The sequence below is a fragment of the Amblyomma mixtum genome, chromosome 5, assembly GCF_055824585.1.
Source record: "Amblyomma mixtum isolate Tamu chromosome 5, ASM5582458v1, whole genome shotgun sequence".
Classification (NCBI taxonomy): Eukaryota; Metazoa; Arthropoda; class Arachnida; order Ixodida; family Ixodidae; genus Amblyomma; species Amblyomma mixtum.
In genome coordinates, this window is record NC_143016.1 from 194,242,590 (window position 1) to 194,260,697 (window position 18,108).

The 18,108-nt window shown below is 47.2% G+C and overlaps 2 protein-coding genes across 2 annotated transcripts; one reads left to right on the top strand and one right to left on the bottom strand.

Moving 5' to 3' along the window:
• The first annotated feature begins 3,976 nt into the window (after positions 1-3,976).
• On the top strand, positions 3,977-7,672 carry LOC149345315 (uncharacterized). The gene is made up of 5 exons (XM_089546581.1): positions 3,977-4,197; positions 4,548-4,641; positions 5,274-5,358; positions 5,490-5,675; positions 5,851-7,672. Exons 1-5 carry the CDS (start codon positions 4,119-4,121, stop codon positions 5,995-5,997), a joined length of 591 nt encoding a protein of 196 aa, XP_089402707.1. The 5' UTR covers positions 3,977-4,118; the 3' UTR covers positions 5,998-7,672.
• A 5,909-nt stretch (positions 7,673-13,581) lies between these two features.
• LOC149345316 (uncharacterized) lies at positions 13,582-17,681 on the bottom strand. The gene is made up of 2 exons (XM_089547401.1): positions 17,027-17,681; positions 13,582-14,014 (listed from the first exon to the last, which is right to left on the bottom strand). The coding sequence occupies exons 1-2, from the start codon at positions 17,602-17,604 to the stop codon at positions 13,582-13,584; spliced, it is 1,011 nt and encodes a 336-aa protein (XP_089403527.1). The 5' UTR covers positions 17,605-17,681.
• Between the last annotated feature and the right edge of the window lie 427 nt (positions 17,682-18,108).

Here is an 18,108-nt window from a genome sequence, read left to right on the forward strand (position 1 = left end):
ACAGGCTGAACTATAATGCTGAACGTTACGACCACAAACGTAAGTTTACAAAAAGTGCACGTTGAATAAGTGACCCGAAACCTTGTCCCGAGTTCAAGATTGTAATATGTAATAAGTTATCACAGTGGTTGAAACGCCCATAACAGAATGGATGACGGCTCGGCGAAGCGCACTTCTGCCTCGATTCTCGGTGTAAACGCACGTGCGATTTGGAAAAGCGCAGTGATGGTGACATGCCGCTATCACGCTATCAATGGCGAACTTGCACGTGGCATCACCGTAATGTATGAAACGCAGCTCGTAAATGCTAAAATTATAAAGCGCCTACCGCGCGGACGCCTAAACGAAAGCACTGCCTCGGCCTCTGCGCACAGCTCTCCGCCCGGACTCGTCGCGGAGCGGTGGCGCCGCAGCGGTGGCGATGAGAATTAGGCGACGCGACGGGCCGCACCCAGTGCGCTCTCCATTGAGCGGCCGTGACACTACTCTGCTTGTGACGATAGCCGAGCATCTCATTACTCCAACATGCTGGAACCGACAGTTTAGACAACGGCAACACATTTTTTGGAAAAGAAAAAGGACGTTCCAGCTATTCATAGTGACCACGTGCATTCATTTGTGAGGTATAAAAGGGGAGTCCTATCGCCGTTTCTAACAGTAGGCTGCACTTGCCGTTTCAGCGTCAAGCACGGAAGACATTTTCAAGTCAATCAGGACAGAGGTATGTAGAACTCCTTTGCCAGCAGTTTTTAAAATTCATCATTGCATTGATACGAAACAGAACGCGCATCACATTGCTCTAAAATAAAACGTTCATTGATAGCGCGCTTATTATACCGGAGGACTCTTACAACAACAAAAAAAAAACTATCAACCTACTGATCAGTCCAGTTGGGTTTGTGAGGCTTTAAGAATATAGCAGCCCAGTAATTTTAACACAATGCGTGAAATATTTAGCACTCGCATTCAACGTAGGATCGAAAACGGTCAAGTGTCACCGTTCGCAATCACGTGCGATGCTTTTTTCTATTACTCGGACTAATCAGTGCAGCCATTTTATATGAAATCCTTTGTGCCATGATAGATTACCTTTTTGTCTGCGTTTTTTACACCCCTCTAATGAGAGATCTCTGTCTTGCATAAGACTCAACTTCATTGATAACTTTGATTAACCTTGAGATTCTCATCACGGCTCTTTCACGAATTGTGGCGACTAGTCTGTAAAGCTGAAGAGACGGGGAAACTGTTGCGGACGAGTGGTTCTAATTTTTGGACCTGGCTGCTATCAGAATTAGAGCAGAGAATTCTTAAAGCGCAAAGCTTAAAATTCTCTGATCGAAACAGGGAGCGTTTTTTAGGTCCAAAGGTGCATGCATTCTCAAAGCATGTGTGAGCCATCGCTGAGAAAATAGTACCAATGGGACCTCGTGAATATTGTTCGCTACGGAGCTTTCAACAATTAAGCAGGCTATCTTATAATTAAAATCAATGGCTGCTAACAGTCGGCGTTACTTTTTAAAATAAGCTAGGCAGGATTGTGTGCCAGAACTGTGCGCGACATGCTAACTATAACAAATATCTGCTGAAAACTTGAATCGATAGCATTATTGCTGCTAAGTAAGCACGTCCATCTATATAATTAAGCACTCAGATTTCGCTCCAAGTGATTGTAATAGCAGAGAATAGCTTAATGCAGGTTTCTTTGTGCTCCTGCCACATGCTAGAAAATTTAAATTATTAGCACCCGCCCGCCTCCTTGTTTCGCACATTCGGACGTTACAGAAAATAGTGTCCTAGAATTCCAACGCTGATTGCTCAAAATATATCGTGATGAACCTCTCCTTGTCCACGAATAAGTATAACATACCCCGTGGGCTAACGATCTCACCCGCTGTGGAGTGTTCTGCCTGGACATAATATTATCATCAACGTCATCATCATCATCAGGTGCCAGAGACCTCTCCTACTGATAGACAGTCACCCTAAGCTGCGTCACCCGTGCCTAAGATGTATTCGCAGAAAGATCAGTTTCCCTTTGCTGGCTTGGTGATGCCAGCGGCCGACTAAGTGCGAATTTTTGTGTAAATCATGCAGCCGGCCAGTAACACTACTAAAATTTTTAGCTTCATTCTACTAAATTTCAGATATTCTTGAAAAGCCATGAAGCTGAGCGTGTTCATTCTTGGTTTGGCCATTTTTGGTCTCCTGCTGTCAGGTAAGCCATGCGGACGATGTGTTATATTTTGGTCGCATTATCCAGTGTCCGCCGTGACATTACTTTTAATTTTTGGTGCTCACAGTTATCACAGAATAATACTGAAAGAACGGAGCCGTTAGAATAGAAGTGCTAGTGTCTAAATCTCCTCGGCTGTCATGAGATAACGCATTAAACTTTAACGCATACGTCCTAGTCAACTGTTCCTTATAAGCCATGTTACCCAGCACAATCAAGCATGCCGTGGTTCGACTGCAGCAGGCGTGAATTACTGTCTAGAGTGCGCAAATTTATGCATAGTCGTTGCGTCCAGCTTAGGATATTACAGTTTTAGGATTGCGTGCATAGCGGAATAGCGGGTCCAGATGGCGCATGCGCAGAACGCTAACGGAGAAATAGCGTTAGCGTACGAACGCAATTTTCAGAAGTTAGCGTTACGGCAGGTGCGGCTTTTGCGCCCTTAGCGTGAAAACATGGCGGCGTCATTCCAAGAGAGAGCCGCCCGCTTCAGCCGATTCAGCCTTCTTTACGATTCCGGTCGGCATGTTTACCGGCAACTATTGGTGTTGTTGCTTTTCGCTATGACTTACCTTGCTTCGACGATAAAGTTTAAGCTGCAATTCAGCCCAATTTTTGAGATATGCTTTCGATTCTGGAGCGCGCAAGCCTAATGGAACCTCAAGCTGCACTGCTATCGTCTGCAACTGGCCGAAACGCAGCCGAAACCTAGCACAAACGTCCGGAACGAGACAAAAATAGATTTTGAACTTTTTCGTCGTGTTTTATAGAGTACCAGTACCTCGGTGCGAGAGGTACTGGGATCGATACCCAGCACCTCCACCAAATTGTAGCAGGATTTCCGGGGAAAGGAACTTAGCGACAGCTAGCCAAAATGCCGGTCCGAGCTTCGGTCATCCAGCCAGCGATATCGCGCCGCGCGCTATCGGAGCGGCGGCCGCCGCTGCTCATCTTCCTCATTACAATTTAAATTATGTAAAGTGAGTTTATATTAAATTTACAGAAGTTTTTGAACATTAGACGCACTGATCTCCACTAGGGGAGCTGGATGCCGCATCGGGCACCCGAAAGCATAGAGTTTCTTACTATTACCTAGAGGGAAAGCTGGCAGCCTGTCTATGGGAGTTTGCATGGCGACCCCTCGAGACCACTTCAGCCATCATGGGCGCTCAAAGCATCATGGGGCGGTGAGCTACTTGTTGCGGAACTGCAACTTTTGGCCAAAAAATAATAGAAAAATAAAGCTGTTTGATAACTACAAACGTCCTAACATTCAATATTTTGTCTAATGATTGCAACACACGAGCAGAAAAGCATTTAAGTGCAAAGTTTGCCCAAAATAAGAGACGACTCGCTCTCCTATTGGCCAAGTAGTGAACACTATAAAAACTAATATTTCGTAATTAACAGGCGCACTTTTAAAAGTAAATATGTTTTCAAAAAAGGTGTTGTTGCATAAATACTATAAGAGGTTTTTTAATGGCATTTCGGAAAAGTGAAACCTTTTATTGGCGTCGTGTGTCGTCGCGGTTTCACTACTATGGGTTTTGCCCAGTGCGTTCGCGCGAAAGTCGTCTGCGCACACACGAACAGCGTTTTCGGAATGAAACGTCTTAGTAGTGCCACTGCATGTTCCCAAAAAATTACGACTGTGCCGCAACAAGTAGCTCACCGCCCCATGATGCTTTGGGCGTCCATGGTGGCTGAAGTGCAGCGCCGCCAGCTTTCCCTCTAGGGGTGCGTTCCAATTCTCCCGAGTAGACGTCTACTTAGACGTCTTGCCGGACAGCCGCCATTTTGAGACGCGTTCCATTTCTCACAAAGCCGTCTAAGAAGACTGCTTCGCCGAAGTCAACATCGATGCAGGCTAACTTCCTGTCTAAAGATGGCGGACATGGAGGATCAGCTGAGCGAGCCGGGCTCTTCGCGGGCACTGGAGCCCGGAGAAGCACAGTCTTTCAAGTGTGAGTCATTCCGTTAAGTTGATTTTTTTAGGAACTGGCGGCCGATAAAGCAATCTTTATGGACCTATGGTTGCTATAGCAGCTTATATGTGTGAATCGCGCGGGAGGAAATCGTGCGGGGTAGATCGTCTGCTAAAGCGGTAGCGATGAACGCTGTTGGTGTGTTTGTAATCTGACGATTCAAGCTGTATTGCACCTTTTGTTCCGCACACGATTAAAGTGTTGGTGTGGGTCGCCTCCTCCCCATCCCCTGGAGGTCCACAACGGACGCTTTTAACGGCACGCATCAGTGTTTTTCCTGTTACTGTTTGGTAGCCTTAAACTCTTTTTGTTTTATTTTTTGGTTGCAGTTTCAGAAGAACAAACGAAGCACCTCATTGCAAAGCGTTTTGAATTGGAGGGCCTATTTACAGGGAAGAGGAACTCTTCCAAACAAGCCTGGCTGTAAGTGGTGTGACAAAAACAAGCGTGAGCGCGTAGCATGACTGCACACCTGTTAGTAGGCAAAAATAATTTGAGGCCAAGATTTAATCTGATGTATGCATGTTCATTCTTTGTGCAATGCACCTTTGTCTCGGGCATTTTCTGTTGCTCAGGTAGTTATTGTTGCCCTTTTGTTTACTGCAAAACCCCCGCCTATGTGCGCCAATGCTGCGGTTCGCAGCGTGTAGTAAATAAATACACTCCTTCCTGCAACAGCACAGCGCATAAAATCTAGTGCTCACTTGCGATAGCGTATACATACGAGCTCACTTTCTGAGGATTATGTGGCCACATATAGGTGCTCGACCGAGGAATATCCCGTTCCATTGTTTATTCAAACAAAGACACAGGAGCGCTAAAATACGAACACGCTCGTAGTGAGGGAACAGGATAGCGCTCGTCCTTTCCCCTCACTTCGTCTGTATTCGCACTTTTGCGCTCCGTTGTCTTTCCTGAATATGCACCAGCACGCCCTGCAACAAGAACTTCTCATCATTTATTCCATGAGGCAGCAAAGCCTGAGCCTCAAGTGTTGTCGAAATTGCCTCGTTTTGTGCATTATCACCTACCTGTGAACTTTTACTGCATCTCAGTCGAATCATTGACGAGCTGCAGCTGAGGGGAGCCACACCAGAACAGTGCCGAAAGAAGTGGCTCAATTTGCTGAGCAAGTACAAGGCAAGTTGGACAAAAATCTGCTGTAGCACGTGATATATCTAATGCAAACTGTGCATGTACCTTTCTCTTGGCTTGAATAATCCAGACGTTGAGCACTATTAAGCTTAATGTTCAAGGCTTTTTGCTCCCAGGAGCTCAAGAATCCCCCGACTGGGGCGGGCAGTGAGGACGGCAAACTGGACTGGCCGTATTTCAAGCTGATTGATGACGGCATGAGTGGCCGGCCGATCATTTGTCCACCACGCCTCATTTCATCAGCCCGAGGCGCTGGCAGTGTTGCTGGTGGCAGTGTGGCTGAACGGCCGGCTGAAGGAGAGGTTTGTAGCTGACAACGGTATTTGCATGGCCAAGCTGTCCTCCTTTCTTTTCTCCTAGCCTGATTCTTCAAACCTTGAGAATTTCTACACATCGCATCGAAGCCTGCAGTCTGCCTGCCTCTTCCGAACTTTTTGAGAGTTCAGGGCTTACTAATCGCTCTTTTGTTATACCAAGGATCCTGAGCCACCGCCACGTGAGGAGCAGCCGAAAAAAAGACGCCGACGTTCTGCTGACATAGAAGAACGTCTGCTCAATAACATCGAACGACAGACTGAAATCATGTCTAGAATCCTTGACTTTTTCGTGTCAAAGAACTCTTAAAATTCTTAAAAAATGTAATACCCTGTCACATGGAGAACCTTCATGCTCATTGAGTCAGTGGTGATCTAAATTTTTGAGGACCATCCAGATCCGCCACCGCTGTCATACGGCGAATTCCAATGATCATTGAGTAGCAAGCTCGGGATCTAATAGGTGGTACTAGAGGTAGCAGTGAGTAAAAAATATGAAGTAAAGCAGTAATAAAATCAGATGAACATTGGAGTAAATGCTATTTTTAATTGGTAGTTTGCTCGGTTTAAAAAGATGCTTCACAGTTCGGCACAACCGATAGACAGCGGTGGTGGGCCAACGATGCACAAAAATCACTAGTCAGTGATCTTCTAAATTGGTCGTGTGGCAGCAGTGCATCTGGACAGCCATTGAAAATTTCGATGACCTTTGACTGAGTTGGCATTGAGATTGCTTCATGTGGCAGGTTATGACTTCGGTTCGATTTATTTTCTTATTAATCCAGCACTACAAACACCTCTAATGCACTGCACCACAAATTATCGATATTGATACAGAGACAGTACACAGTGCTAACTTTCAACTGAGTTTTTTTAATCTATCACAGAGGCATACACATACTAGTGAGCACACAAAACAAAAATAAGAAACTGAACGCATCTGTATCCTAATGACATGACCTCTGAAACAAAGTTTGACACACAGGCCTAGTTTTACTTGAGGTGGGTCACAAATGGGTAATGTACACAAAGAAAAGATGAAGCATAACAGAAGAAATGAAGCAGCACTTAAATCAGGGCCATAAGGTAAACAATAGAAACAACTAAGAAGTAAATGCACACGTACACAGGCCTAGTTTTACTTGAGGTGGGTCACAAATGGGTAATGTACACAAAGAAAAGATGAAGCATAACAGAAGAAATGAAGCAGCACTTAAATCAGGGCCATAAGGTAAACAATAGAAACAACTAAGAAGTAAATGCACACGTACACTGTACCAGAAAAAACAGTATCATAATTGATGCTGTTTGTTTAGAATGGCTATCAGAATTTCATTCTCATGCTGTGGTGTGAGGCAGTAGGTTTACCTTTTTTGTATACACTGCAAGGGGCTTGAAGTATAAAGTTGAGCTGCATTTAAGATTTCTTGAATCCTGAAGTTAATGGGTGTTTTTGTGTAACTTTTTTTAACATTGTTATTTCAGATTTGTGGTACAGTGCATGCTTTTAGGGTGCATGTACAGCAGGAGGCCTTAAAATCAAAACTGCAGATAGGGCATCCTATGGCAACATGAACGGTGTATAGTATACCAGCGCATGCACAGCAATCCGAGATTAAACAAAAAAGGCAACGAACAACAAAGACAAACAAATGTAAAGCAGATGAATGTGACGCAGCATTTCTAAAGCCAAAAATGTGTTAAATACCTAAGGATTCAAACATGTAGTGTTTTGATGTTTTTTTAACTTGCGTGAGCAAATGTGACAATTCTAAAATTGTTGCGGTGCCCTGTTCTGTTATTTATTGCGGTAAATCTTGTAAGCGTTCCTGAGACCATAGTGCAGTAGCTGAGTGCAATAGTTAAGCCGAGAAGACAAACAACATGCTTCTTACTTGCAGTTTGGCAAGGAGAACAATGTGTCGTTACAGAATTTTGCTTTTCATAGATCAGCAGTGTCCTGTTTACGGTATACACTCAATATTTTACAGTTGGTATATGTATTGTTCATTTATACCTTCTAAAATGCGTATTGAATGTCGCCAATCACTATACTACTGAAAAAAATACTGCAATGAAGTGTGCATAGGTGTTTTCAATAATATATCCTGTGCTGTTGTTTTGTTGTTAATGTCCCAATGTTATATTTACAGACAACTACCACTTTGTTCCTATGTAAATTACTGCCTGGGGCTATGTGGGGAAGGAATGACATAAGTGTTTGTAATTTTTTTTTGTAATGTGCAATAATTTTATTTCTGAATATTGTAAAAAGGAAATAAAGCTATTGAAAGGCTTTTTGTGTGTAGTGTGAATCACCATCAGCCTGACTGCACCCACTGCAGGGCAAAGGCCTCTCCCATGTCTCTCCAGTTAACCCTGTCCTTTGCCAGTTGCGGCCACCGTACTCCCCAAACTTTTTTAATCTCATCCACCCACCTAACTTTCTGCCGCCCCCTGCTATACTTGCCTTCTCTTGGAATCCACTCCGTTACCCTTAAGGATCAGCGGTTATCTTGCCTTCGCATTGCATGCCCTGCCCAAGCCCACTTCTTCCTCTTGATTTCAACTAGAATGTTTGTTCTCTCACCTACTCCGCTCTCTTGTGATCTCAGAACGTTACACCTATCATTTTTCTTCCCATAGCTCGCTGCGTTGTCCTTAACTTAAGCTGAACCCTCTTTGTTAGCCTCCACGTTTCTGCTCCACAGGTGATTATCGTTAAGATACAGCTGTTATATACTTTTCTCTTGAGGGATAATAGTAAACTGCCATTGATGATCTGAGAGAACCTGCCACATGCGCTCCACCCGATTCTTATTCTTCTAGTTATTCCCCTCTCATGATCTGGGTCAGTGGTCACTACCTGCCCCAAGTAGACATGTTCCCTTGCTACTCCCAGCACCTGGCTACCAACTGCGAACTGCTGTTTCCTTGCTGGACTGTTAACCATTACTGCGGTTTTCTGCATGTTAATTTTTAGACTTGCCAATCTGCCGTAATTGAACAAACCAATTAGTGTGAATAATCTGATTTAAATCACAACATGGTAATCGTGATCACCGGCTGCTGTAGGACAGGAAAGCCTGGCAGCTAATTCATTTCTAAATTGTGAGGCATCATGTTCATGGCGCGTTTGCTCTGTGTCATCATCTGGGGCGTCTGTCTCCCTGTCATTGTCTGAGAGCTCCTCTGGCGCTTCATCATGCATTCTCATGCACACATTGTGCATTGCTGCGCAAGCAGCCACAACGTCTGGCGCCTTTCGCACCGAGACTTCAAGAGACTTAGTAAACACACATCTCCAGCGGCCCTTCATTAAACCGCCGCCGCGGTGGCTCAGCGGTTATGGTGCTCGGCTGCTGACCCGAAAGACGCGGGTTCGATCCCGGCCGCGGCGGCTGGAATTTCTTTGGAGGAGAAATTCTAGAGGCCCGTGTACTGTGCAATGTCAGTGCACGTTAAAGAACCCCAGGTGGTCGAAATTTCCGGAGCCCTTCACTACGGCGTCTCTCATAGCCTCAGTCGCTTTGGGACTTTAAACCCCATAAACCAAACTAAACCAAACCTTCATTAAACCAAAAGCTCGCTCAACAATACTGCGTGCTCTCGCATGAGCCTTGTTGAATCGGATCTCAACAGGGCTGCGTGCGTCCTTGTAGGGTGTGGTGATGGCGACTGGTGATGTTAAATTTGGATACCCGGAGTCCCCTAAGAGGGCGTATCCCGCAGGTGGATAAAGGCTGTCAATGTACAGCGGGCTGTTTCTGAGTACTCTGGCGTCATGGACGCTGCCAGGGTACCCCGTGAAAATATCCAAGAATATGCCACGATGGTCGCAGACTGCTTGCAGTTGAATTGAATAAAAGTGCTTCCTGCAGAAATAATCCTGGTGCATACTCTCAGGTGCTTCAATTCTCACGTGACAGCCATCAATTGCTCCCACAAAGCCATCAAAGCGCTCATTCCCAGAAAGGGCTTTGAATCCTGCCTCGATTTGTGGGAGTTCATTTGGTTTGGGAAAATACACCATTCTGTCCAGCTTCTTTATAACGAGGTCAAGTGCAGAGGTGACCATTCGGAAAGTGGTGGTCCTTGGGACATTAAAACAAGCCCCCACCACACGATAAGAGGTTCCGCACGCAAGCCAGAACAGGAAGACCAGGAGGTGCACCTCTCTGCTCCATCCGTGGGTCCTTGTAGGTTGGTCAGCCCACAGCAGGTTCATCATCTCTCGGAAGGACTCTCGAGTTATTCTGAAGTGATGCTTGAAGTCAAGCTCCTGATTGTGGAGGTATTCAAGGAGTATTGACCTCTGCGTTAGGCAGCAGTAGGGACCTCTGCCCTGTAAAATAAAGAAAGCCGTCACAATGCTGAATTACAAAGAGGACTGTCACAATAACATTGTTAAGCAAAGGCATACCAACTGCATTTGACATAATTCAGTGAGGTGTGTAGCTCCTGATGATCATTTTCGCCAGTACACTGGACAAACCTTCATATTTTGAGCCTTTTTTTTTTTGAGACAATACATGCGTTTCATTCAAACCGTCCTCTGCATAATTATGAAGCAACCAATTGTATGGCAGGAAAAACTGGTACTAGTCTCTCGACCTCGACTAGCGCTATGCAAGCAGACGAAAATACTGCACCTGCCACAGCGAGTCGTGACCCCCGTGATGTTTTTACAGCAATACCTCCATATGTACCCCTGCACCCGAACTCAAATGGCGGCGGGAACGGTCAAATGGAGAGCGGCAAAGCGCGCGCATTACGGAGAACGAGTACCGCCAGCCATGAAACGCAGGAAAAGAGGTACTTACCCTTCGGTTTCTCCGTGATAGGACCATCTGGACGAGCATACTGGAGGAACATGATAAATTTAACATCAATAATAAAAGCAGAATCGCGTCGTCTTCCGAGAGCGGGAACATTGCGCGTCTCCTACAAGCGTCTGCTAGAAGCGTCTGCTACAAGCGACGAGAGGCTCTGCCACCTATCGTGTAATTTACACAATGCGAATAAAACACACACCATTATTACAAAAAAAAACTAGAGACCCACTAAACGCACGTTTTTAAATTGTTTTATTAATAATTTTTATTAACATCGGAGTGCATTTATTCGTAAATTTTAGTTCAATTTGTCTGCCGCAAGATGGCGCGTGAAGTAGACACGTAGACACGTTCCAAAATGTAGACATGTAGACGGCTTCCTAGACGTCACACTAGACGTCTTGTTGGACGTCTAGAGAATTGGAACGCACCCTAGGTAATAGTAAGAAACTCTATGCCCGAAAGTGAAGCCACCGGAAGTAAGTGGCCTTGTCCCGGAAGTCAGCCTTTGGCAGTGCATGAAATCGAACCTCAGCACGGTTTTTCAGTTCCAGTTTTGTTTTCCTACTTAGCATTTCGTCTTTTCGTCGTTCTCGTCTTTTTACATGACAATGCCTACCTGTTGCGTCATCAACTGAGTGAGGAGACCAGCGAAGTCTTCGGGAAAAACGTTTCGAAAATAAGGGCCCATTGCATCTCAATGGGACTACACTAGCAGACGACAGGACGTCGCTACACGCAGCAAGTATGGAGCCTCGTCTACTCGGCTCGGTGTCGTCCCGTTTGCCTAGCTTCGCCAACTCTGCTCTTTACTGTGATGCTTGTTCCCACGCTCAAGCCCAAGTTATGCTATCAATGGGGGATAAATATAAGAAAGAATAGGTTGAAACATTCACCAGACAGCTTACTTCGCAGCGACCATTTTACCGAATTATATTTAGCGAAGGAGCGAGGGCTAGGCTACTTATCTTGTGAGGTGTCGACGGTGTTCGGTTGGTTCACATTAGCGCCTCCAAAAGGTATGGTACTGCTTTTTCGACGGAGCATGTCATGTACTATCGCGCTCAATATGAGTTGCAACGTGCGGCCATCGACCGGGGCTCGTTCCGTGGTGTGCCTCCTCTAAACAGTCGCTCGGAATTCTGTGGGAAACTGCTGTTCCAGGAAACAACAGCACCCCCGCTCAGGAAAAAGTTTCTCCCAGAATTCCGAGCGACTGTTTGGAGGAGGCACACCACGGAACGAGCCCCGGTCGATGACCGCGCGTTGCAACTCATATTGAGCGCGATAGTACTGATTCGTATTGGAGCAAGTTAAGCCTGAATGGGCTTTAATTCGTGGTGCTTGGTGCATTTGACTTCTAACAGCGCTTCTCACGCGCACTGCAGCATTCGTCTTTCTTGTCAGTCATTCCTCTCGCGCTGTGCCTTTTCTTTCCTGCACGAAAATTCGGTTTTAAGCAGACCTAGCCTCATCGTCATTCCACAACTTCTCCTTTACGCTCGGAAGACAGGAACCAGGCAAGAACATAGTGTTCAATGCACGTACCCCTTTGCCGAGGCAGGGTGAGACCTGCATGCCTGTTTTCTTCGCTTTCGCAGAAATTACAGGGTTCTCCACACAATGCTCACATTTCTCGCGTTCAGCTTGCTTGTTCTTTTCATATAACAGCAGACATTACTCGAGAACAGCGCAAAAAACTGAGAACGAAAGGGCGAAAGTCGCGACTTTTTGCATTGAAATACACAGCAGACACCCGACTTCCGGGACAAGCGGTCCAACTTCCGGTGGCTTCACTCGCGCTCGTCTCCGAAAGCGGGAATGCGGCATCCAGCCACCTAGTGGAGATCAGTGATTAGACGTCATGTGATGGCAAATATTCTTGCTCGAATGGATTGTAGTTAACACTGCCTTTACTAGATGGCGCCACTGTTTTACGTATTTATTTTACTTTATTGCAGTTCCGGAGTTATTTTGAAGGTGAAAATAAGCGCTGCAGTAATAATTCGCTTAAAAAACTCTGAAATATTATACTTTGGCAAGTTAGCGGCAGTGTCGACCATTTTAGAAGGACCGTTCGCATCCCTGTCAAGCAGACGGCGTTTAACGTTTTCAAAACGCTATACTAAAACTGTGTGTGGGGATAAGTTGCTTGCGGTACGCTAACGTAATTTTTCTTAGGTCCGCTATCACGCTAACGCTATACTAAACCGCGCCTGCTTCCAACGGACGAAACAATAGTTCGGTCCCACAACAGGCCCCAATTTTTTTTCGGCTGTTGGTTGCTCTCCTTGGAAGAACTCTTGCACCCTTACGTTGTTCGCTTCGTACAAACAGGGGCACCTGAGGAATGATTCGGCAATAAGGAAGTCCATCCTCGAGAGGGAAAGCTTTTAGTTGGAAAGAGCGACAAATCGCTGGAGTGCAGTGTGAAGAGGTTCGTGTGAACGGCTCAGTAAAAAATGCTTCGAACTCAAGCGCATTTAAGAACACCCCCCCCCCCCCAACGCCCCCTCTATGTACTACACAGTAGTATGTACAAATTACACATATACAAATTCAACCATTTTGCTAAAATACCAACACAGCTCGAAGCATTCTCGCAACTACTTCTCGAACAGCGCGACCTGACAAAAACATCGCAACTTTCATACGACATCAAGCACAGGAAGAGTTGAACGCTGCCAATTTCTAGAACTAACCAAGGGTGCAAGAGGATAGCAAATTGTCTTTCAAAACTGTTATATAAGGACAACCTTAGACTTCAATCAACCAAAGGACCAGGCAGGCTTTCGTAAAGGATACTCGACAATGGACCATATTCACGCAATCAATCAGGTGATAGAGAAATGCGCAGAATATAACTGTTATAACGTCAAGACCAAGGCATGCCAGGGAAATGGGATCGCTTTATTCCAAGCAGGCGTACATATATACTGATAGGTGACGTCACACGGTTCACGCTCAGCGATGGTCGCGCCAGATACACATGTGGGCGTGTCGGCCGACTTGCTGCGTTATCACACTCTTTCCCGCTTAATTTAGTTACAAGCCATCACTCAAAAGTTCTGGGGTCGATACCAGTCTGGTTGTCTTCGCACGCGAGCACTTCTACGCAGCGCTGGCTCCTCCCCTGGTGGTGCAGATAGTGTTGGCGCAGATAGTGTTGGCGCGTTGGCCAAGGGAGCCTCGGACTGCTCCTGCGGAGCAGGCTCCACCGTGGCCGGCTGGGTTGATCCGTCCGGCGTGTCAGCTGCGCCACTGGCGGGCTCCGATGGCGACAGTGACAAGTCCGTGTCAGGCAGGGATGAGGACACTTCAACCGGTCGGGTTGTCTTAGCACCCACATTCTTGGGCGGAGGAGTAGAGCTGGGGTCGGCGTGCAGAGGACGCAGGTGATCGGCATGCGTGAAGCGCAATCCACCGCGCACTTGCACCACGTATGTCACAGCACTGACAACCTGGGACACCACACCTTCTTCCCAGGCAACACTGTCACCGCGCACAGTTTTCACAAACACACGGTCGCCCACAACAAACGCGCGCTCTTGCCCACGAACCAAATCGCGCTGTGCCTTTAACTGCTCCTGTTTGTGTTGCATGGTCTTTGCAAAATTAGGCTTGAGTAAAGAAAGTTTGACGCGTGGCTGACGCTTCAAAAAAAGTTCAGCGGGTGATTTGCCCGTCACACTACTTGGTGTGTTACGATAAGCCATGAAGAAGCTATCAATTCTTTCTTGAATCGTCAGCTTCGTATGTGATGCCTCGCTTTCAAGTACCTGCTTCAGCAAAGCCTTTTTCACGGTTTGTACAGTTCTTTCTGCAGCCCCATTGGATGCGGCATGATAAGGCGGGGTACGCACGTGTTTTACACCGTTGGTGCTCAGGAAGTCAGTGAACTCCGCTGACGTAAACTGTGGCCCGTTGTCGCTCACCAATACATCAGGCAAGCCGTAAGCGGCAAAAACACCCCTAATCTTCTCAATGGTTTTTAATGCAGACGTTGAGGGCATTGGCCATACTTCAATCCATTTTGAGAACGAGTCTACCAGTACGAGGAACACGTTTCTTTCTTTCTGTGCAAAATCCACATGCACGCGTGACCAGCTGTGCGCGGGGTATGGCCAAGGGTGGAGAGGGACCGGCCGGGACGCAGGTTGAACTGCTTGGCAGATTTTGCATCGCTGCACGTACTGTTCAATCGCTAAATCGATCCCGGGCCACCAGACAAAACTTCGCGCGAGCATTTTCATGCGGCTGGTCCCCGGGTGCTCCTCATGTAGCATGGTTAGCACACGTTCCCTCAGTTGCTCCGGAACTACAACTCTTACACCCCAGGTTACGCACCCCTGCTCCAGCGATAGTTCGTCACGGCGAACATAGTAAGCTTTTAAATCGTCTGCACAATCTCTAGGCCACCCGTTCAACGTGAAGTGTGCCACCCGGCTCAGCGTTAAGCTTCTCTCTGAGGCTTTTGCTATCTCGACAGCTGTCAGCGGAAGGCATTGAAACACTGACAAACATTCGGATGCCTCGTATTTCGCGGGTACCGGCTGGGGCAATCTTGACAAGGCGTCGGCCACTTCTGCATTTTTTCCCTTCCTAAACTTCAGTCGGTATCTGTAAGCTGCAAGCATTATAGCCCAGCTCTGCATACGTGCGGCCGCCATAGTTGGAACACGTTTGTCGTGCCCGAGGATACCAAGTAATGGCTGGTGATCTGTGTATATGGTGAATTCTCTGCCGTACAGGTACCTATGAAATTTCTTGAGTCCAAAAATTAAGGCCAAAGCCTCGCGCTCACACTGTGCATACTTTTTTTCTGCTTCTGTAAGCGTACGCGACGCAAATGCGATTGGTTTCTCATCGCCCTCAGCCGTCTCGTGAAAGATAACTGCTCCTAAGCCATATGACGATGCATCGCAAAGCATTGCGAGCGGTTTCCTGACGTCATAGAATGCCAGCACCCTGCTGCTGGTCAGTAGGACTTTCGTATCATTAAATGCATCGCTACACTGCTTCGTCCAAGACCATTTGTGATCTTTCTTTAACAGCCGATAAAGCGGCTCCGCTACAGTCGAGGCGTTCTTAAAAAATTTGGAATAAAAATTCCACATGCCCAAATATGCTTTAAGCTCTGTCACGGTGGTCGGCTCCGGTGCTTCCAAGATTGCCCTTTTCTTGGCGTCCGTAGGGTAAATACCTTCTTCAGTTACCGTGTGACCCAAGTACGTGACCGATTTCTGAAAGAAGCGGCATTTGTTCACATTGAGAGTGATGTTATATTCGCTCAAGCGCTGCAAGACACGCTCCAGTGTCTTCTGGCAGTCTGCCGTGTCATGTCCAGTCACGATCACGTCATCGATGTAACATCCCACGTGCGGGATGCCATGAAGCACCTCGTCCATCATTGACTGGAATATTGCCGGCGCACTGGCCACACCGTAAGGTAGGCGTTGGAATTCAAACAACCCGAGACTAGTGTTTACAGTCAAAAAAGGTCGGGACTCGGGAGTAAGTGGCAATTGCTGGTATGCCGACGAAAGGTCTAGCACACAAAACACCTTCCCTCCTGCTAAAGCAGTGTACAAATCCTCCGGTCTGGGTAGCGGGTAATGATCTGTTTTCAGTGAGGGATTTACGGTTGTCTTGTAATCCCCACATAACCTGATACTGCCGTCTTCTTTTAATACCGTGACTAGTGGCGTTGCCCAGTCGCTGCGCATCACTGGCTGCAGCATGCCTGTTTCGATTTGCTCCAACAGTTTCTGCTCGACCTTTTCTTGCAGTGCAAACGGTACAGGCCTGGCGCGGCAAAAAACAGGAACAGTGCCCGGTTGCATAACAACCTTTGCTTGGAATTTCTGTATTGTTCCTAATCTGCCTGAGAATACGGACGGGTACTTCTGCTTTAGAACCGCCACTCTGTCCTCGAGTGTCACCTGCCCAATTTCCAACCAGTCAAGTTTCAGACGTTCTAGCCAATTCCGTCCAAGCAGTGCTGGTAACCGCCTTCCGTTGTCCCTTACAACAATGGCAGGTAGCGTCATGCTCTGATCATTGTATCGAACAGCCACGTCACACTGTCCTTTAAGTTGTAACTGCTCCCCAGTATACGTGCGAAGAGACATTTTGCACGGCTCACATTTTACGTGCGAAAAGCGAGACTGGTACACTTGTTCTGGAACAATTGTGACGGCTGCTCCCGTGTCAATTTGCATATTCAGCGTGCGCCCCTCAATGTTAACGCCCACTTCATAACACGATTGGTTTGAGTTAACCAATTGATACAGTTCATTCTCAGAGCCTTCCTCGGAACATTCGAGGGCATGCGTCCGTTTCGATTTCGCCCTAGCAGCCGGACACATATTTCTCAAGTGACCCACTTTGGAACACTCGCGACAAACAGAGTTTTTGTACCAACAAACTTCCGACGAGTGTCCCCTCCCGCATCTTTCACATTTCTCGCTCTTGCTGCCTTGACCCTTCTGGGGTTTGGCTTGCCTCCAGTCTTGACGCGGTCGGCCTTTCATGACGTGCACCGATGCCGTTTGCTCTCTCGAGCGCATTTGCGCACTGTCTCGCACTGCTAGTTCCCTGTCTAGGGCGATTTGGCATGCGCTCTTAAACGTCAAGTCTCGTTCCGCGAACAGAGTACGCTGAGTCTCTTCATCCCGTATGCCGGCAACCAGCCTGTCTCGAAGGGCATCTTCCAAGAATTCGCCGTAATCGCACTTCCTGGCCAAGTGTTTAAGTTCTACAATGAACCCTTCGACGCTTTCCCCCTCTTGTTGTATGCGTCTGTTAAACTTGCATCGCTCTGCTATGACGGAGCTTCTGGGGCTGTAGTGCTCTTTCAGGAGACCTTTAACTTCTTCATACGACTTTTCTCCCGGTGATTTCGGCACCGTGATACTTCTTAGTACTTCATAAGCCTCCGGGCCTATCACTGTCAAGAAGACGGAGAGGCGCTTCTCATTGGCTATGCCATTTGCCGTTAAAAAGTGCTCAAACCGTTCCAAGTACGACTCGAAGTTTTGCGTTTTAGGGTCGAAGTCCGATATCTTCCCCACTGATGGCATCTTGAAAGATGTACAGAAGTTCGCTACTCATCTGTTTCCTCCGAAGAGCTGTCCCGCTCGGACTGCTGTTGGCTGTGGGACCGGTGGCCGCTTAAGCGATGCTGTCCTGCGAGGAGCACAAACGTAGCTGACGGCGTCCGTGAGCGTCTGTAGGCGGTAGTCGTACCCCAAGAGCACGTACTTTCCCCGCGAACGCTCGCTGGACGAGGATCCTGCTCGCCTGCTGCTCGATCTTCCGTTGCCTACGTAGGCGCGTAGACCGCCTCGTCGCCAATTGTTATAACGTCAAGACCAAGGCATGCCAGGGAAATGGGATCGCTTTATTCCAAGCAGGCGTACATATATACTGATAGGTGACGTCACACGGTTCACGCTCAGCGATGGTCGCGCCAGATACACATGTGGGCGTGTCGGCCGACTTGCTGCGTTATCACAATAACCAGCCCCTATGCATAGCGTTCGTTGATTACGAGAAAGCATTCGACTCAGTGGAAACCTCAGCAG